General features: G+C 38.2%; 1 protein-coding gene across 4 annotated transcripts in view; it reads right to left on the bottom strand.

Moving 5' to 3' along the window:
- The window catches only part of AP2A2 (adaptor related protein complex 2 subunit alpha 2), a 51,016-nt gene that overhangs the window by 7,505 nt on the left and 22,102 nt on the right, over window positions 1-21,409 (bottom strand). Inside the window, exons 3-16 of one of the 4 annotated variants that reach the window (XM_074585647.1) lie at window positions 16,090-16,232; window positions 15,261-15,454; window positions 12,722-12,851; window positions 11,659-11,760; window positions 10,069-10,177; window positions 9,423-9,573; window positions 8,815-8,983; window positions 7,559-7,696; window positions 6,796-6,978; window positions 5,690-5,787; window positions 5,281-5,512; window positions 4,517-4,690; window positions 2,434-2,597; window positions 673-750 (exon numbers count right to left, since the gene is read on the bottom strand). In XM_074585647.1, the coding sequence (XP_074441748.1) occupies window positions 673-750; window positions 2,434-2,597; window positions 4,517-4,690; window positions 5,281-5,512; window positions 5,690-5,787; window positions 6,796-6,978; window positions 7,559-7,696; window positions 8,815-8,983; window positions 9,423-9,573; window positions 10,069-10,177; window positions 11,659-11,760; window positions 12,722-12,851; window positions 15,261-15,454; window positions 16,090-16,232 (2,065 nt within the window). The remainder of the gene's footprint in view (window positions 1-672; window positions 751-2,433; window positions 2,598-4,516; window positions 4,691-5,280; window positions 5,513-5,689; window positions 5,788-6,795; window positions 6,979-7,558; window positions 7,697-8,814; window positions 8,984-9,422; window positions 9,574-10,068; window positions 10,178-11,658; window positions 11,761-12,721; window positions 12,852-15,260; window positions 15,455-16,089; window positions 16,233-21,409) is intronic. The other 3 variants (XM_074585648.1, XM_074585649.1, XM_074585650.1) reach the window with 3 other exon arrangements.

Below are 21,409 nucleotides of genomic sequence, written 5' to 3'. Positions count from 1 at the left end.
GAAGGAAGCCACAATATGCTATATATATATACACACACACACACACAGAGTCTACAAAGGACCAGGCAACAGATTAGGATTTTTCTTATTCATATTCTTGACAACTTCTGAAACTCATTAGGTTGGTGCAGAATTGAAAAGTTTGAAGCTTTGACTGTTTAAACCTGAAAGAAAAAAGAATCCCTTGTTTTATCAGTTCTGTATCACATAAGTCAACTGAGAGCTGTATTTTTTTTTCCATTTTGAGAGAGGAAGCCCATTCTGCAGTGATTTCAGTCTTTTTTGTCACTCTTCACTTAAAAGTAGAAGAGGTGGTCAGCAAACGTTAGCCTTTTGCATACACAGCATTTAACATACTCCCAAATATCAGTATTTTTGACAATTTACTCTTTTATGGTTTTCCTTTATTTGTGAATAGTTGCAAGAATTAATATACAACTGGCATTACCTCATTTTAGAGCAGTGTGCCAGCAATGACTCTTAAAGGCAACTCTAACCTGTGTATTCATGAGCTTGTCAAAATCCACAGCATCTACAGAGGTGTTCTAGTCACAAGTCTGACAGTACTTGTTTCTCTAGTTTTGCTGGTATTAAGTTAATGAACAATATAGTTTTGCTTTATAACTATATTCTGGAAGTTGCCCAGCCTTGCAAGGTTTTAGTATTGCTTACTTGTGAAAAAGCTCATCAGCATCATGCACAGTATCAGCTGGTTCCTCAGAAACTACCTCAGATGAAGCCAGGTCAGGGCTAGTTCAGGCAGCACAAAGGAAGAAAGGCAGTAGCGACAGAGATAGCAGGAGTTAGTAAAGACAGCTTAGTGCTTACTTCTTTCTTTTACCTCCTTCCTCAAAAATGGCACTGTTAAGTTTAATGCATGAAGAATTTATTAGCTGCCCTAGCTCAGTACACTTAGAAAGGTACTAGGCAACGTTTTCCCCCACTTCTCTCTCCCACCCCACCCCTCCCTGATTGTTAGGAACCAGCAATTCTTTCGGAAGACAGGAGACAGCTGAACATGGTCAATAGCTTAAAATTATACCTCTTAAAGAACTAAGTCCTTTTAGGTGTTTAATTGTGACAGCAAAAAAGTTTTAGTTCAAAACCATAAATGTAGATGTAATTACTACAAATGTGCGCTTCGAAGCGGAGGCCTCATCAACCTTAGTGGCACTTCTAATTATAGCTGCGCGATCAGTTCTTAAAAACACGCAAATATTAAGTGTAGGCAAGAATATACGGGCACACAGAGAATGACTTACCCAAGTAACAGATTAGAAACAAAAGTGACAACAGCACTAAAAAGAGGCAGGAAACTGTAAAAGGCAACTTCTCAGTATCATTAGAGAAGCATTTCATCATCTACAGACAGACCAAGAGGTTGGGCAATGCTATACTTTCTTCTGCAGAAAGAGAAAACTCTTTTTAGGTAACTTTTGTTTATGAAGCTACTAGTAATGGTGTATCTTCTTAAAGTCTTGGTATTGTGTAGCATGATTAAACATCGCTTATTGCCTTCCAAGAGAAACACAGGATCAAGTCTTAATCACTGCAAACCCGCAACAATGCATTGCCTAGTATAAAATTTTGATGAAAGTCTCAATGATCCAGGCAGATTACTTTCACTAGTTATGTCTTTTATATTCAGATGCACTGCAAATTCGTCATGACATCATTCAAAATTTGGTCCTTGACAATAGTGGCACGTTCTTTGGCCAATGAGATAGATTTTTAAAGACATTCTGTAATCTCATACTATTTATTTCCAAAATTTTAGCCAAATAACATTTGTAGCCACAGCAGCTTTTAGTATTAAAGGGATTAACAACACATTGCATCTACACTAGGTATCGTAGTTAGGAAGATATTTGTATCAAGTCCCCTTAAAAAATAAAAGGGATAAGCACTTGGGTTCCCCCCCGCCCCCCCACCTTTCACACCTGTTTGTCAGACAGTAGCAGAACAATTTAAGCATATCTTGAAATTCTAAGAATAAGTATCTCTGGATATAATCCATCTCACTGCTCCAGTATCAGCTTGCCATAAGTGGAGAGACAGAAGAATACTTTATAGAAATAAGATCAGAATAAACGTATCCATATCAGGCCAAGATAACCCCCAAATTCAAGATGTATTGAGATGCACAAGCAGCTTAGTTTAAAAAAGAAGCAAATCCAGCATGAAAACTAGGCAATACTGTGTGGCTAATATCCTCAGGTTGATTATTACAGACTTGGTTTTTCCATGAGCAGAGGTATTCAAGCACAACCCAGCACAGAGTTCAAGAACACCTCTCTTGCTGCATAACTACCACCAAGGAATGCATTCAATAAGCTGGAATAAAACCAAAAGTTATTGTACGGGTTTTTTTCTCTAATCCTGTTTTAACAGGCCAATTTTTTTTTCAGATTCCTCACAGGGTGACTTAATTACCTCGCAAAGTTGTCATCAGAACCAGGAGCAAGAGGTGCAACTGCAGAAGGTGAATCTGAAAATACATCCACCAGCAGGCTACCACTAGAGGACGGTGGGGGAGCTGAATTGGCGAGAGGGGCAGCACCCAGGCCCAGCAGATCTGCAGATGGAGAAGGAGTAGACTAGGGAAGACAAGACATTTTAGTGTTACACTGTAGCAAAACTAAAACAAAGCTGCCTCTTTTGCACAGACAACTAAGCTATGACAAAGTGCCTCTCCCCACCCCAAATCAAGCTTTGAATAGATGTAGGAGGCTTCGTGAATGCAGTTATCACCTTGCATTTCAACTTAAGGTCATTTACAGATGTGTTTTCTTCCTTTAAAGAGAGTTATATCCATCTAACCATTAAATACAAAAAATAAATTCATTTGTCTCGAATCTGATTCTGCAGAAGAAAGAAGATAATGTTTTTCCTCCTCTCTTCTCCCCTCCTAATTTCAAGGGAATTTAAATACTGTAGGGAATAAAATTCGAGTACGTTGCTTTTCTTTCATGAAGAATCAAGCAAGACAGTGGCTTTTACACAAACCTAAATTAAAACATCGCAGCATCTTTAAAATTGACTTTCAGTTTAGTCCTGGGTTTTTAAAGCTTGGCAAACCTTAGAAACAATGTAAAACCTAACCAACACAAAAGCAGAGCCTGCGGCTAGTTCACGCTGTAAACACTAAAGGTAAAGGCAAGACCTTTAAATTATTTTTTTTCCCCTCAAATAGAACAAATCGAGTAGCCAGGACACAGAATCATGCATCAGAGGCCGAATATACATGCCCAAGTTACATGCAAAAACAAAGCACAGACTGTTAAACAAAGTGTTCACATATTAGACATTAGCAACCTATGATATGCCAGATACGCTGAAGGCGAGTCATGAGATGCATTTGGATTGAGTCCGAAATTTTGGTTTTGAAACTCAACTCAGAGTTATCATATACTGCAAAGACTGGATTTGATGAAACATAACGAAAAACTCCCTGGCAAAAAGTGTTCAGAAGCCATTCAGTAAGAACTACTGACAACAAAGAGTTGAGCCCCAATTTGGAACACATTCTCAGCATCTAAGCCAGGGTCACACAAAGCCACTGATGAAGTTAACATAGCAGAGTTTCTTACATGGCTGCAACGCATAAAGTGAAGCTCATAAAGCACAACACAATTTTAACTGCCAGTCACCTCAGTCAATTTGTCATGCAAATAATATTTGGCAACTTTTCTGCTGGAAAGGTATTTCTGTCCATTCAAAGATGTTGTGCTTGGAACATCTACTCATACATACTGCAATGACGAAGAGTTAAAGAATCATCCTTTAACAAACTGGGCAGGGAGTGTGCTACAATATTTCCTCCTCTGAGGCAATCTACGACTACATCTCAAATGTAATTACAAGTTATGCTAATCATTAAAACCAGAAACAACTATTACATTATGGGAATGATTCACCCTACCAGCTTTAATTGACAATAAAATCAGAAGTTTCCACTCAGAAAAAAACAAGACTGTGGCCTTGTCTACCCTAACTGAATTGAAATAGTACTATCAAATAGACAGTAACACCACTATATTGATTTAAGTACATCCATGTTAAGTCACATGTTGTCCACCTTAGTAAAAACAATAACAACCCAAAACAAGTTGCAAACTATCTACTATGTTAGACAAAGCAGAACAGCTGATACTTTGAAATTCAAGTTACTCTTTTTAAATATGTTAATTTTATCATCTCACCTTTATAGCAATTTCACTAGCAAGGAAATAGCCATTTCTAATTTTATAGCAATATTTTTCAGAGTAACAATGTAAAAGGGACTTTTTTTAGACTGCAGTTTGTCCTCATTTATGCAAGAGTTCCAAAGAAAAACTACATCCAAGCATGCGGTGGGGGGAAAGCAGCTGTATATTCCCCTGCTACTTTATAGAAAACACCCAGTGTCTTAAAATTTGAGATGAGTTTTAAAGCCCTAAAAAGCCACTTCAAGGAAACCATTCTTCTCTCACTTGCACGCCATCTAAATTAGTGAAATAACAGCTTTTAAACTCACAACAGCACTGGCATTGACAGAGGCAGGTTCAGCACTTCCGTTCATATCAGAGCTCCTCTCCTTTTTGATCTCTTCCAGGTCAGTAACTGTGCCTGGGCCTTTCTTCTTCTTGAGTTTAGCCAAAATAGAAGACTCCCTCTCTGGAAAGGGAGGCATTTCTTCCAGCACTGTAGCCTTATCACAGAAAAAAACCAAACATATTAGCAGACCTAACAGTCCTTAAGTCAAGTGCATCTAGACTGAAACCACAGAAAATTACTCAAGGATCTAGCCAGACCTAAGTATTTATTAGCTGTCAAGACTAAGTGTGCCATGCTCTGGTCAGACCTGATAACGCTGGATCAGAACTGTGAACTTCTAGAGAAAAAAAAAAAGGGGGGAGGAAGGGGAAACAGTAAAATTACAAGTTTATTGCCCACGATCAAGTAAGTCCTCAAAACAAAACACTAGCCTTTTGGCATCTGAATACTGTAGGACCCTCTACTACACCAACTTTCAGCTTTCTCTGGCTTTGCGGCTCCAGATTAGCATACTTTAATTGTCATTTGTCCCACTAAAGCAATAACAACTTTGATTTTAGCTCTAAATTAAAGATGACTGCCGCTGCATTAGGTAGACTAAAAGAATCAGCGCCCACACTGTGGATCCTTAATCCTACATTAAGATTTCTGAGCAATCACGCAAGTTTTAGTGGAGTTTACTTGTTGACAGAAGATATGGCTAAAAAGTTCTGCCTAATAAAAAAAAATAATCTTTATACCTACCAATATATCAGTACTTGCAATAGTACTGAGCCTCAAATACTCAACAGCTCTCTGCTGCAGCTCAACATCAGCATTCTTCAGCTGACTGTCACTGCGCAATACATCTTGAATTGTAGTTTTGATTTCTGGAAACAGGTTCACAAACTTGATGTAGGTAGACAGAAGCAGAGCTCGGGTAGGAACACTACACAGATGAAACTTGGAATGTAGCAAGTTGAACTGGATGAGGGGACTTAAAAGACGGGAAGAAAAGAGAATTCATTCAGTTTTTGTAGACGCGGTAATTCTTAATGCATTACTAGCAAGAGCCGAATCATTCGTTAACTGGCGTTTAGAAATATTAAATAGATATTAGATTCTTTACAGAAAGTGTTACTACGTCACTTCAGTATTTTAGAAGGTGTTTTACCTTGATCTTGGATCACCTGCTATCAGATTTCCAAATTCTCCCAAGATGTAGCCACCTACTTTCACAAGATTCTCATGGCATGCTGGAGCTTGAAGGGCCTGGAAGAACACATTAATAGTCAAGGATCTGTAGAGTATCAAAAAAGGATCTTTTCTGTTACTTCCATGTCCAGTTTCCTTGTCTACTTTCCTGTAACAGCACATCATAGGTCTTAGGCACTACAGAGCACTTATGAGAAAAGCATGATAGATGGTATGACTTTATAGAAGATTGTCTAACATAAATATTACTTAAGAGAACTCTTAGGCCCATCTAGCAGCACTATGGACTTCTGAGGACAGATACAGCCATTTAGGTTTCCCCTTACATCTTTAGGGGTGTCAGAAGGATGTTAATTTAAACCTTGCAAGAATGTGCTGAAGTTGTCCAAGATAAAAATACTGTCTTTACTGAGTATGAAGAAACATACATGAGTTCTGAGAGTCAGCTTAAACATTCAGGAAAGGAAATAAAAAAAGCAGAAAGCCCATATAAAGAATCCAAATAAAGTCAGAGCAATAAGACCAGACATTTGAGAGTGTTCTCCTTTAATAGTTCAAATTCCAGTTTTATCAGATCCTGAACAGAAGGAATGGATACATGCTTCCAGAAGGATCATCAAGTTATCATTTTTGAGTGTTTTGGATTCCTGCATGCAGAAAACTCAAAAAAAAAAAAGGCAGCAGCAATTTGCCCTGTAGAAGGCTTCTATTTTTACATTTCAGTAATTTTCCAGGTAACGTAGTTTCCTTACTAAGCCACCCAGCAAAACAACAAAAAACCCAGCATAACACACCTTGCCCTCCCTCACCAACACCAGAACAGTACCAGGTGTATTCTACATTACTGAAGCCAGAGAAGCTTCTCATCAACTTAATACAGTCACTGGTTCTGAAAAATCTGTGATGCTAGCTTTACGGAGAACTTCATCAATGTTTTGTTGAAACATTCACAATCATATCTTTACTCCTCCCTAACATGGGGAAGCATACACACCTGCTAGATCATGTGGTGTTTACTTAATTCCTACGTCATTTTGAAAGTGAATTGAAAACAGTTATTCTCACCTCAAAAACAGTCTTTGCTGCATACCCTTGAACATCATCCCTGTTGATGACAATCTGAATAACTCGATACCACACTTCTTCACTGACATAGTCACCAGCAATGCGAATCAGATTCAGGATTGTATCCACATACCAGGTATAATCCACTGCATACTTCTCAGCTAGAATTGCAACTTTCAGAACCTGAATACATGTAAGAGAATAAAGAAGGTTAACTAGCTTCTAATATAAGCTACACATCAAGTTTCACTTTCATATACATCTAGTGATACCCCATGGTAGCCCAGAAGCCTCAGGTTCAGGTGCATCAGCTCGCCTACTTGCTCTCACAGCTAAGGTGAAAGATGAACATTGAAATTCTGTGCCAGAACACACCAGCTACATAATGCTTTCCCCATAATGCATTTGAGTATGTCGCATCTGTGGCTTTTCAACTGCGTACCTAAGCAATCAAGAGCTATTTACTGAACATTTTTGTTTGCTATAAAGACACTATCACTGAGACAGGACCAAGTAGGAAACTGGAGAAAAAAAAGTGGAAAAATCAAACTAGCAGAAACAGACCAGAGTCAAAATGTATCTGACTTTTTCCTATAAGCTTCCTATAATCTGAAGCAAACAATAAGCATAGGAAGAGACCTCCATATAATTTATCAGTTGCATTTATACTGACCTACTCTTTTAAGAGCAGTAAATTAACATAATGAAATTCATATTATCTGCAAAGTCAGGAAAAAAAAATAAGGAAACGCAAATATCTCACAATTTCTTCTCTAATGGAATAATCAGCAGTCTCCAAGTAATTGAGCATTTCAGCCACAATCTGTTGGGCATTGCTTCGGTCACACATTGCATACAGGAGATCTACAGCTCTTTGTCGTACACTCACATCTCTTTCAGTCTGCAAAAGGAAACACAGCAAAAAGTCAAGATGATTTCATCTTTATTCAGAAAGCACATGCAACTCACTGAAGAGATGAAACTTACTATAATCCATAGTCAAGTTTGAAACAAATGCGTTTTCTTAATTTTTCAGATCCTTCATATAAGCTATGAGTTTCTCATATTATCCTCACTTTCAATCACCTAGAAAGAGGTCACTGGAGACTCAGACAGCTTCCTGCTCTTAGATAATATTACAAAAATTCAAATCATCAGGTTCTGTTTCTGTAGTATACATATTCAAATCTGAGCAAATGCTGAAAGGATGGAGAAGTTTGCACAGAGTATTCCACCACTACCCTAACTAGGGCGAATGAGTTTGTGGTCCACTGTGCACTGGGTAAATGGTACCACTGGCCACAAATGCGCTAATAACTGGCTGAAATTGTCCAATGTCGCCAGGCCAACAGGCAATTAGATACCTGCAGGTTTAGTACTGAGCTCGCCTTGTATCAACAGAAGTGCAGCTAGAACAGATATGTACTTTAAAGTCAGATAAATACCTTAATATGCTACAGCATGAGCTCAGAAGAAAACAATACACAAACACTGAAGTGTGCAAGTAAATTCACATGCCAATCATCCTTCCTTTTTTGACTTCTGCTTTTTCACATAAACACGGCCTCAGAATGTGTCTTTCTGGTTTCTTGACTTTCTGATTCTGCAGTGGAAGTTGATCTCCTCTACTGCTCCCTAAAAGCTACTGCAGTGAGGAAGTGTGTCTGAGACCAGCAAGACAGTAATAAAACAAAGTCTTTGAGCATTCTGTTTTGAAATCCCACATTTTGAAAGAATCATTCCTCTTCAGTCTACACCAAAGCCTTATAGGGGCCACAGCTACATGTATCAGATTTACTAGTAAGCTGCAGAAATAACTGAAGCTGACCTCCATCGTTGCCAGCACAGCAAGATCTTGCAGGACTAAGGAAAAAACCTAACACAGACTTGTGAGAATAACTCATTTGGTCCCCAAGTATTATTAGCTTAATTGGGGATGGGGGGCTTGGGGCAGTGGGGGAGAGGGCACTGAGGCAGGGGAGAAGACAATACTCAGAGATTACACACTTAAATATTTACCTTCAATGCATTGATAACTGTTTCTATGTGCGTTTTCACAGCCTCATGTGAGAATTCAGAGCTGGCAAGCGTGCACATGCTTTCCAGTGCTAGGTAACGCAAATTAGTTTCTCGGTGCTGCAAGAACTGACCTAGCTGGTTACAGGCACGGACTAGTAGATTTGGCTCACTGCACAGAACAGGAGAGAAAGTGAAAGGGTTAAAAGCAACAGGTTTGAGAACACCCAATACAGAATACTATTTCTGCGTGGAAATTTCTTAAAATGCTTTAAAGTGTCTGCTAGAATGCCCTGATGGTGAAATGAAAATTCAGATACTGCGAGCAAATAATCTCTGTTGGATTAGAGTGATGGGGTCAACACAACACACCAGAAAAAAAAAAGCAGCAAGAAACAAAGCAATAAAAAAAAAATATGCTGACAGCAACACAGTTCATTAACACTGTTCAATTCCATTGCTGTGGTTGTGTTCCACTCTAGCAAACAACTTCATATTCTGTTTTCCCCATTTACCCCACCAGTAAAATTCCATTTAGCGTTCAAGACAAAGCCACAGCTTTTCACATAAAAAAAAACCCCTCTCATAATAGAAGTGTTCTCACAGCTCACCTGTCATGATGTATAATTAAGCTTATTGCCTCAAACAGCACAGCATTCTTTGCATTTGAGTGTTGTACTTTTTTTGACTTTGGTGGCTCCTGTGCTTTGTTAAGAATAGTTTCCAGGCATTCTGTTAGACGACCACGTACCGCAGGGTCTTCTGGAGAAGAACAAGCCGTTGGACAACTTCGTTTTGCTCAACACCCTAACCCCTACCTTAAGCCTTCCACCTTGCTAAATCTAAATTAACTGAAGTATTCTGATACATTAAAAATGGTTCACCCTCCTCCAATATACAACTGGCAAAAGAATTCTAAGCCACAGTTGAATGAGAAAAAAAGCCAAATGTGATCTCCACTATAATATATTTCAAGGCTTTAATACAGTTGATAACATTAAAGAAGGTCTAAAATGGCAGTTGCAACTGGCTTGTAAGATGCACACTGGTTTGACACTTTGCCCTAAGCTATATGGCCTTTTGAGTTATACTGTGTTTAATTTTAACAATCCGAAACACTCGAAAGTACAGACTCCGTATCCTTGTCTTAAGACAATGAGCTTGCACTCCAAGTTACAGTAACACTACAGCACAGTAGCTCTTTGGAGACGGTGCACTGCATAAAAGAGATGACCACTGTTGTGATTTGTGCATTACCTGGAGGTGGATAGCACTGTAACAGCCTCAGAAGTTTCACAGATAACCAAGGCGCAGGAACAAAGTAGTACGTGTAGTCCTGAAGATCTGTTGATGCAGAAGTTACAATCTGTAAAATAAACAGACAGTATGTCAGCTACTGAAGTTAAGTGATGCACAGTCATGACAAGGACCCAATGAACACTGTAGGTCACTTTTGACAGAGGCTTACAAAACTATGTCACTAGCAATTTTTAATTCATTAGATTAGTTAGGTGCAAGTTATCATACTATGGGTGTACCATCAGGTTGCCTGGTAACAGAAATTCAGTTTCACAGATACAGTAGTCCAGGAATTTTCTTCCTGAAAGCATTTTGAAGAATTGCTTTTCTTAAGAATGAAGATGACCATCTTGTAATGCCAAAACAAAAACATTTGACTAGAAGCTTGACTTTCTTTGGTTCAGCAATTCATAGATTCAGACAACAGAAAGCCTAAATATAGCATTACAGTTGACTGCTGATGGGTGAACTTGGAATTCAAGCACAAGGTGCTACAACAGACTGAACCAAAAGTAGAAAGACCAACTAGCACCTTCAGTAGGATTCATATTCCAGAGCAAAGAACAGATAGCTTTCACAGAAGAGGTTTATACGCATAGTGAAATGTGATAAGGATTAGATTAGGTTTCAGAGGGAGCTACCCTCTTCATGTATTTCTTCCCTCTCTGATTCTAGGGTAAGCATGAGTTTGGCACTAGCTTTGCTCAAAAAAATTCTATGTCGTTCTTGCTGCTCCAGTACAGAACAGCTTTGCACTTCCCTCAGCACTCCCTTGCTTTTTAAGTATTAGACAAAATCTTCATATTTGAAAATAAATTAAATTTCTCTGAACTACAAGTAATTTTGGATAGAACACTGCATAAATCTGTGAAGTAATATCCTCCCATGTCTTGCATACCTTTCAAAAGGCAAATCAAACAAATTAGTAACAAAGTTTCCAGCATGAAGATGCTAACTTACAGAAGTGTCTCTCCACTCCTCCCTACACCACCTGCCCCAGCTTAACCCCCTACGCCCATTTACAGATTATCAAATGCTTATAATTATTAGCCTAGCAGCAGCTCAAAAGAGGGAAGAGGAAGAAGATTCATCTTGTAAGAAGCTTACATAAAGTTAAACGCACAGGCTATATTTTTGAGGGTTCTGTGCGGAAGTTCACAGAATCAGTCTGTGATCCAACTATTCTTTGGTGTTATAGTAACATAAAATGAGGATTAAAAACCTCAACTGCATCTTGAGGATTCCTTCAAATACAAGTAGCTGAGAAAGACACCTTTTTGGTACATACGCTTGGAGCATAGCAAGGATTACATCAAGAAAGTTTGGGCTAGCTAATACAGTTTTCTGCCCTGGTAAGCAACAAGTGTTAAAAGAGATTAGCTGAACCAGTTATATGAAGTGAAACTGAATCATCTTCACTTTTAATGGTACACTAAACTAATCTGACCTAGAAAGCTGAATAAATAAGCAACAGTAAGCTAACCTGACCTAGAAAGCCAAGTAAATTAAGCAACAGCAAAGTATTATCAGGGCTATCACTGGACTCACTCTGCTTAATCTAGACACTGCCAAGGAGACTGAAGTTTTAAACTCTTCTGGGTTCTTCTGTGCCAAAGTCGTGATCAGACTTGTAGCTGCCGTAACCACACCCTAGAAAAAACCAAAGTAATACATTCAATTTTGTAACAGTTTAAGATGCTGCCCATTAACACATTTCACTTCAAGTATTTTTTAATATATAGCAAAACTAAGTTTATCTCCATGACAAAAGTCTCACAGTAAAAAGCCCTTTATTTGGCTACCAGTTAGACTAATTACACATCCTCAAAATCCAACAGGATTTTCAACAATATGATACTGCCATGCTCACAGAGCATTTCATGCTATTTTTGTATTAGCTTTGCTTCACACTTGGATAGTATATCTAAAATAACAGAGAGCTGTACTAAAAAAGTCTGGATGCAAATTGTCTTCTTACACAAGAGAAGAATGAGTAGAAGAAATAGTATGCAGCAGATCATCCAGGAAAGAATTCTGACAACCCAACATGAAGAGAGAGCTTTGTATAATACAAACATTTTATATCACTGCAGACTAAAGCACTCTTATTACTGCTGAAGCACAGATCTTAATAGCCTTGATTTCATAAAGTAACTAGACAGGGGGAAAAATAAGACTCTCTTATCTAGAACAATACGTTTTTCTGAACAAACAAGATAAGAATGACAATATGGACACCACAGGACAAGGAAGTCCAACGACTGGCAAACTGGGCCTTGCATTTTTAGTGCAGGTTTAATCTTAAAAGGCCTAGGAAAAATCAGTATTACACCTGTGCAATGCGACTTCAGATCACAAGACAAGATTAATTTACTTACAGACAGAGCAAAAGAAGAACTTGTGCATACCATTTCTATATCTCCCAGAAAAAGTCAGGTAAACAAAACTTTATTAAAAATTAATATATGGCAACTTTTCAACCTGAAAAAAAACCAGCAACCCCCTTGCTTGAAAGACTTGAGAAGAAATAAATTAACAGCGTATTTAACAGCAGAAGTGACGACATTCTCTATATAGAGTAGGCCTGAGAAGCATAATTAAGCTGATTTACCAAGTGCTGGTCATTGAGGAGATGCACCACTCTAGACGTCCAATCTCCCATGGGAACAAGGTCAGGAGAAGTTCTATACAAACGCAGCAAGCATAACGCAGCGCTCTGCTTCACACTATCCATAGTATCTCTGGATTTAAAATACAGTGGTTAAGTCACAGCAATACTTGTAGGCCAGCATTATGCTACTATTTGCACAGACTCAGCATCCCTAGCCAGCTAGCATCTTGTCAACAAAAGCTGAAACAGAAGTTCACTAAATTCTTCCTGTGTTACAGTATTTGTTCTTAAATTTTGTCCAGTAAGTTTAACTAGTCAAGTTTTCAACCATTACACATCTGACAGCCCCTATAATGATTCTTTGCAACTTAAGAGTGACTTTTCACATCTTTTTATCAGAATTGAAAGGTCATCATTAGACGAGCACAAGCTCATCTAGTCACAAGGACAAGCTTCTTCCAAACTGACTCAAGTCAACCAGTTAACGTACACTATATTATACACATGACCAAAGCTGGATCTTCTGATAGGTCCTGCATATCAGATACAAATTATTAACTACTTTAATACCTTTAGTACCTACACCTAGCATGCAAGTCAGATAGCTATCACCAAGCATGCAACACATGAATCTATTCACCTTGCCATCCATGCTGCCAGCACAGAAATGGACTGTTTTAAGAGTAGCACGCTGCTATTCTAGTTCAATGAACTCCATTTCATGAAGAAGTCAATTAAGCATTTTGTATGTTGTACAAACAAAAGCCAAAAAACGTACTGAGCACTGAAAGTTTTAAGAGGCAATTTACAATGTGCAGTCTTGGTTCAATTATTAACATTGTTTAAATGTTCAGAAACCTCCACATCCCTAGTAGAAGTTCAGTCCACCTATTCTTCCTGGATTTACCAATCTCCCATGAGATCAAATTTTACCTTGGTTAAAAAAAAAAAAAAAAAAAAAACCAACCACCACAAACCTGTTCCCCCCCCTCCAACTTACATTCAAGCCAAGGGAGCTATGCTAAAGTTACAAATATAACTGACAGTGCTCACTCTGCACAGATCACTTAGGTGAGATGTACATATAAGCATGTTATGTATATTATCTTAGAAATGCAGAAGGAATCAGGCCCTGAAGACTCATCTCAGAACATAAACACAGCTCAAAGTTCAAACAAGTCTGAACTGAAGGTACTGTGCTCTGTCTGCAACTGATGACCCTAAGTGAAGTTTTTGGAATTTAAGGTTATCTTATTAAAACCCATGACTCAACATCTCAGTGTTGTCTCCACTATGTTACATGGAGAACAGCACCTGGAAAGGGCGGTGCAGGACAGGGCTTCAACAAGCCTGACAGGGCCCCAGAAAGTGCCATCTCTAAACATGCACCCTTACATAGGGAATTCCATGTCTGAGAAAAGTAGGATTATGGGATAGATTCCCTGCCCACCCCCAATTTTCCTCCACCAGACACATACTGAGCATCAGGTGCTAGCTGCTTATTCTCCTCTTTTTGGCACATACTACATTTCAGCTCTGCAAAACAGTAACAGTGTTCAAGGGTGGCATTATAGAAACACTATTTCAAGAGTTCAGAAGTATTCCTAAGATTTTCACCACAACTAGACATCATGTTATATGCTTCCTCTTGTTGCTAACTCAGACAGTACACATAATAGACACAGTCAGAACTAGTGTTGCATAAGCAAGCACAATTTCCAACATTTGCAAGCTCCATTGCTTGACATTTAGAGTATTAATACAGTTCTGACATTAATGTCTTATGCAACATGTTATGTTTTTACATTAGTGTTTTATAAAACAAGATTCATGCATATTCCAAAACATTTCATATCCATAAGATTTTAAAGGCCCTATCTGGACATGGACATTTCAAGTTTCAAAGTACATTTAGCCTTACAGTCACAAGTTTAATTTTAGATTTACTTAACTACAGTTCCAGACACCTGCCAGGTCTGTTTAGAGACTTGTAGCAATCAAAAGGGAAAGTCAGAAAGTTGTCAGTGACTATTTGCCATTTACAGAAATTGCTGTTTACACGGCTAGCAGAAGAAGCAAGAAAGCTCACACAACAGAATATTCTCACATTTCTTATGAAGTCAGAACTATTTAAATAAGAAATTCGGTTTATAACAAAATTTGTAGTATAAACATCTATTTAGGTTCATTTATTTCTTCTTTTCATCAGGAGAGATAAGGAAAGTAAAACATACACATTTCAGGGGTGTTCATTGCCACACATTCATACAGATCAAAAACTTGATCACAACTGTGATCAAAGCTGTAAAAGTCTACTCAAGATATTGACATAGTGTTGATTTTCACATTGTATTTGTACACTTACACAAGCAACTCCAAGCTCAGGTATATCGAGATATCTGCAGTTAATGGAAACGGTCACTATTTGTACTGCAAGCCCAGGGCTGTACAGCTAAGCATGGATTAAGCTGCTGCAATGGAACTGAGTTGTTGAAAAGGTTTATTAGTGGCGTATTTGAAGGTGGCATGTCATACCTACCCAGCCACAAGTATTTTTGGAATTTCTCCAGCAAATGCTTCTGCCATCTCCCGGCTACCCACATTAGCAATACAATGCAGTGCAAGCCCCATGAAGGTGGGGTTGCGGCTGGCCAGGTCATTCTTGATCGCGTTGTTTATTAAGCGAATCAGCTCACTGTTAGAGTTCACTAGTACGGAGATGAAGAGATATCCCTGTGATTCAGAAAAAGGAAAATGAAAATTGATTTTAGCTGGCAAATTATTTTTCTGTTAATGCCACAAATAATTCCTTGAGACATACAGTTCTCCTCGAATACCAAACATCTGGGCAGAAATGGATACTTAGATAGCAGAGCGAAGGCTAGAAAAATTAAGTGAAATAAACAAAAATGAATAAGCTTAGTGTTATCCTAATTTATCATTTTTTAAGTATTTCATCAATCTATTTCAGCATATACTCAAAAGATCATTTTAGATGAACGGGAGCAAATAAAGAATTTGGCTTATTATTCAGACACTAGCAAGTTGCGTGTACCTGAAAAACACAACCTTACCTAGGAAGATTTAAAGAGATATTCTGAAAATGTAAAGGTTACTTACCTTGTAACGCAAGACTCATTAACAAGAGTAATAATTTTACACAGAGTGCACATTTTAGCTTTTACTATTATTACAAGATTCCCTGTGCACAAAGGTATGCTTAAATTTCTGAATCACTGCTAAACCCAAAATAAGGCTTTAAGTCGGGATGTGTGTGTGGGAATGAAGCGAAGTCCTTTACAGGCCATACAACTGAGGCAGGATATTAGGCAGAACAGCTTATTTTTTATAGAAACTCAGTTACTCACGATTTGCTTCTCTGTATATCTATTGGAACTGAGCAGGTTTACAGCCTCCATGTGACCAAAGTCAATGTCATGCCCCAGGAGAAAGATGAAAAGCAGTTTGCAGACATATTTTTTCTTACTGTAACCATCCAGAGCCTTGTCACCTGGAAAGCCAGAAACAATGAACAATTAAGCCTATGTTGTTCCTATATCTGGTTCCCCCCCTTCTCAGTTCCACCGAGGTACCTCATCATATCTTACAGTAACGAGACTTACAGTTGTACCTAGCAATTAAGATTGACATGTGATTCACTGTGTATCACCCTACAGAAGAGGGACAAACTTAGAGTTCAGCTACTGCAGTACTTAAATTTCACAAGTTTTAAACTCTACAGTGAGCAAAATGCTAAATATAGCCACTTATGTCTGACTTAAAGGACTACAAGTATTTACATCACTTTGTGCTAAACACATGAAAGTTATCCCAAGACATTATCAACAGATGTCTGACAATCAAACAATCCCTGTGTTTTAAAAAAAAAAAATTATTCCCAGTCGTAGAACACTGGTAGCTTGCAGCTCTTCCTAATGGTCCAAGACAGAAAAATGGGTAACACTAAAAAAGCTAAGCTGTCACTGAATCAACAAGACATTCACATGATACTAGTTTTAAATATTTATCTGAATCTGAAGTTCATTTATAAGGAAAAACAAAAACAAAAGCTGAACGTTTTCGTGTCAATTCAGTTTACCATTATCTATCCTAAAAGACAGTCATGAAATAATGTTGTCATCTAATTCCCAAATTATCCTGCTATGTCCTTAAAGTATTTTCTTGCTAAGAGGCAGTACATACGTGTTTACTCAATTTTGATTTTTCCTGTTTCTGTTAAGAGCAGCTATGTGTCTTCGGTACACATGTTCTCTTGTTAAATCAATTATCAAACCTTTATCACAGTAAAAGGTCTCAACACACTAGAGAACTCTAGTTCTGTTGAGTTGAGTTCAGAGTAGAGAACTCACTAGCAACAAAATAAAAACAGGAAGTCTTTTTAGACAAATGGAATGATAGAGATATATCCCAAAGCCTTGAAAACACACATGAAATTAGATTACCATGAAAGCTTTAAACCGTTTGTAAAATGAAAGTATTCACAAGTGTTTCAGTTTTAGAAGAAAAATACATCATAAATAGGTTTGGCCTTACATTGCAGTATTCCTGTATTTTAGAAGCTTGTAAAAGCTACATGGAACAGTACAGCAGCTTACAGCTCATCAGGCAGACCACTTATTTTCCTGAAGAAAAGGGCTACATATGAGCACACACTTTTTACAAAACATTCTCTCCCTAGCCCTCCCCCCTAAATCAGGAGAGAAAGGAGTATGCACTAAATCAAGCAAATCCAAATGCTGTTCAGTCAGAGTAGCAAAATTTTGATAGATGCTGCTGCCTAAAAGGCTATATAACCTCCTTAGCCTCTGCGTTCTGCACCCAGAATAACTAGTCTGTCAGATCAGTGTGCACTCCTTAGTGATGGGCAAGTTCAGCCAGGATAGCACAGCATAAAGTAAAGCTTAAATAAGATATTCCTAACTCATTGCCCTTACCAGAAAAGCTCCAAGCGGCATTTTTTTTTAGCTTCAGATTTGTGTAATAAATATATAAAAATATATAATAAAGAATCTTAATGTTAGAGAAGTTTCCCCTCCTTCCTTCTCATCCACTGGTGCAGAATTGAGTTAGATTTCCCATGCCACATGCATCTACAGCTCCCATAGATTTTACACTAAATTCACTGACTGTATAAAAACAACAGAAACCTTACCACTGTAAACCAAATTTACAGTTTGTGAAGGAATGAGCGCTACCATCAATGTGTGAAGCTACGTAATGTTAGTGAATTGAGACAAAGCATACTGGCACACTGAAGCAGACAATGATAAGAGGTGATGTCTACAGGCTGCAACTACATGTTTTGGAGGGTTGATTTCCATTTTGACTCTAGAAACTTCTTTTTTTGTTTTATTTCAACTGAGAAAGCAAATTTAAGCACACAACTGCCATTTTAATACAGACAGCGAGCGATACCCTTCAAATCTGAATCTTTAGACACCCGTTGATTTTTATTGTATTTAATTTATTCTTCAACTGGCACAGACAGCATATCAGTTGCCAAGAAAAAGCTTTTCCTTAAAGCTATTTTTATGCTGCACAAAAAAGTTGCCTTCAGGTCTGTACCACAGAAACGAATACATGTCACATTTTACTTAGATACACGAGGCAGTGTTACTGAAGATAGTCATAACAGTGAAATCCTGCTATACTGGATGCTGTCAGGATCCTCTGGCAACAGCCAGCTCTGCAGAAAGCTGCCCAAAGACATGTTTTCAAGTTACATTTAGTTTGCTGCCATAAGGCTATTCTCCTGCTGAGTCAGCAAACGAATCCAAGCCAGTTTACATTACTGGACATCTGAACTAACATTAGAAGTATCAGAGCAAAACATCCAGATTGAAGGTGCAGAAGGGGTGGGGGGAGGTGGGGATGTAGAAGGTGGTTTCGTTGTTCCCCCCAACCCTTATTTGAAAGCGATATGGCCAGTGGGGAAAGGAGAAACTCAGCCACTCCTGGCTATCTGCTGTGGCCTTCAAACAATGGCTTCAGCAGCAAAGGAATAAAGTGTTCTGTATTTATAACAGGGGAAATAAATATCTCCTGTTAAACTATTTTTCCCAATAAAGTGGTACTCGAGCAGAAGCTTCCTCCCATCCCATCATGGTGGGGAGACGCAGATCAAAGATACTTGCCCTCTTCCTTAGGAGAGGCAAGAAAAAAAATATAGGAAGAGAGAGTGACAGCTTTAGTTTTTAAACATTTTTCAGCTGCTTAAGGAAAGTTTTTACAAGCTCTTAGGATTTGTTTTTCAATTGGTCTTCTGCAAGAGATCTGGAAGGAAAACAAATAATCAGAGAATAAACCAGGGGATCTTTATATTACTTAGCAATAAGAACATGCCAACTCATGACAAGCCAGCTGTTTCCAGGTAACTGATTAAAGGAACAGGTGATGCTGGATACCACTACCAGATACTACTATGATTCACAGAAGGGGACACTAAACCAGCTCAATCCATTTTAATCAGTGTTCCTCTAGTGTCCAAGATCCACATAATTGAGGAATTGCTATGCTATTTAATAGCATTAATATCATTAGTTGCTTCTCTCAGAGATACAGATACACCAAAAGGCATCGGAAAGTAGCTTCACACAAACTTTACTGTAAGTGAAAAAAAAAAAAAAAAACAAAACCAACCAGTCTCCAAGACTAGAGTTCCAAGGAGTCCAAGATTTTGAACTGCAGCTGCCTGTTAGTGTACAATCCATCAGCAACACACAGAAGTCACAAGTATAAACTTTATTCTCTCATCTTCTCAAATGATTCTGGTGTTGACTTCGTGAGATCAGAAAGGAAGAGGGAGTACAGAATACAGTAACACAATTGCTTAGTGAAGAACACAAACAGATGGAAGTATGTATACACTGAACCACATTGACTTTCAAAACAAAGTATCCATCATGGTTTGGCAATCCCTTTTTTTAGGTTTAAGACCTGGCTATTTAAAGCATTACATCCTTCCAAGATGCCAGTATTTTAAGAGCTGAGATTAGCAAGGTCCTTGGATCTTGGGGTATTTGAAGCACTTCTGATGGAAACTATGCCATGCAATCAAACCCAAAACACATCACCATCCTACTAACACAAATAAAGCAGCTTCCTTCATCCTGTGCGACCAAAAACAATATTGTAAAATCAATAGGAAAAAGCATTTCAGTTAAGACAGAAAAAATAGTTCACTGACTGCTTTCAAAAGCTTCTCTCCCTTGCATGCAGAACTGAAGGTAATCTGAAGGGCCTCAGTAACAGGTAAGTTTATAAACTAAGCCAAGTAACAGGCAACTAGAACTCTTCTTTAAAGGCTTATTAGTTCCCAGCAATAATAGAACATCATTGCCTTTTTAAAAATTGTAGTCAAAGGTCTCACGGCAGTTGTCTAAGTCCATGTTTTGAAGAGGTCTTTGAATCAGATTCTTACTGAAATTTCAAGTTTAACTCTTCAGTTCCTCTCCCTCCCATGCAGCATTTACAAAATTTATAAAGGTTCTATTTTAAACATTACTAGCAAGCCTCATTGCTTAAGTACATGTTAAAACGTACAGCTTCCCTCAGCCTCAAGCAAACATCCAAACAAGAGCAGAAGGAAATCTCACTCATTCTGTTATCTTTATTGCAATACACAATCATTTCTTTTAACTCAGCTAATTTTTAAATGCTTTCAGGAATATTTGCAAGTACTGCAAATCAAGTCAGCAGAAACAGGAAGTATTCAGAACACACGTCAGCAGGTTTTGAGCACAGTGGGCATTTTCAAGGGCTACTTGCTTTCCCTTGAAAATTTATTAGTCATTTTTCTAAGAAAGAAGTTATTAACAGCTGATCAGCAAATAGTACTATTATCAAGAAATAATTATTACTTTCACATTTCTATGCATCGCCTCTCTACCACTTCAACAGGGAAAGTTTGGTTTTCATTGCTCATAAATCTCTTTCATGCAGTCTTCCAAAAAGGAAGACGTAAGGCACAAATGCACTATGAGACCCTTTGGTTCCCAGGCAGCACCTCCTGTCTCTAATTTGGACCACGACTTAAAAAAAAACAAAACAGCAGCTGCTTTTGATTCTAATATAGCATACTTAAAAAAACAAGCCTGCTGCACTGTTACAGGGCTTGCTACCAGCCAGAGACGGCAAGAAAGCAGTTTACTCCTGTGCGATATTCACTGGGGGGGTAGAGGGAAAGGAAGCCTGACAAGTCTAATCTCACTAGCATCCAGATGGTTGATTGCTCTCTCAAAGACAAGACAATCAGCTTTTAAAACTGCAGTAATGGCTTATGCAAAAACAGAATGGCTAACACACTTAAGTGTTTCTTTGTGTTCAGTGCGCTTCCTTTCTAGATTGACACTGACCTATGTTCTCGCACTTGACAGCAATCCAGTGATATACTGTATCAGAAGGCCTACTACTAGCTTAAAGGCTTAGAAAAAATGAAGTTGCTTTTTATGAATGTACCTACACTTTGAGACAAGATTTGTCTTTCCACAGGAGTGACAGTCCAAGCCCTCTATAGGAAAGGATGAATATTTGTGGCAGACAACTGCTACAAATCCATAAGATGGTATTTAGTTACCATACTACCACTACCAGACTAGAGTATCACTAGAGCAGCCCAACAACTCAGGTGATACTTGAAGCCTGGTTTTACTTCCAACAGTTTACTTT

This window comes from Larus michahellis, chromosome 4 (assembly GCF_964199755.1).
Source record: "Larus michahellis chromosome 4, bLarMic1.1, whole genome shotgun sequence".
NCBI lineage: Eukaryota > Metazoa > Chordata > Aves > Charadriiformes > Laridae > Larus > Larus michahellis.
The sequence above is the reverse complement of the archived record's forward strand: the minus strand, read 5'-3'. Positions and strand labels throughout refer to the sequence as shown.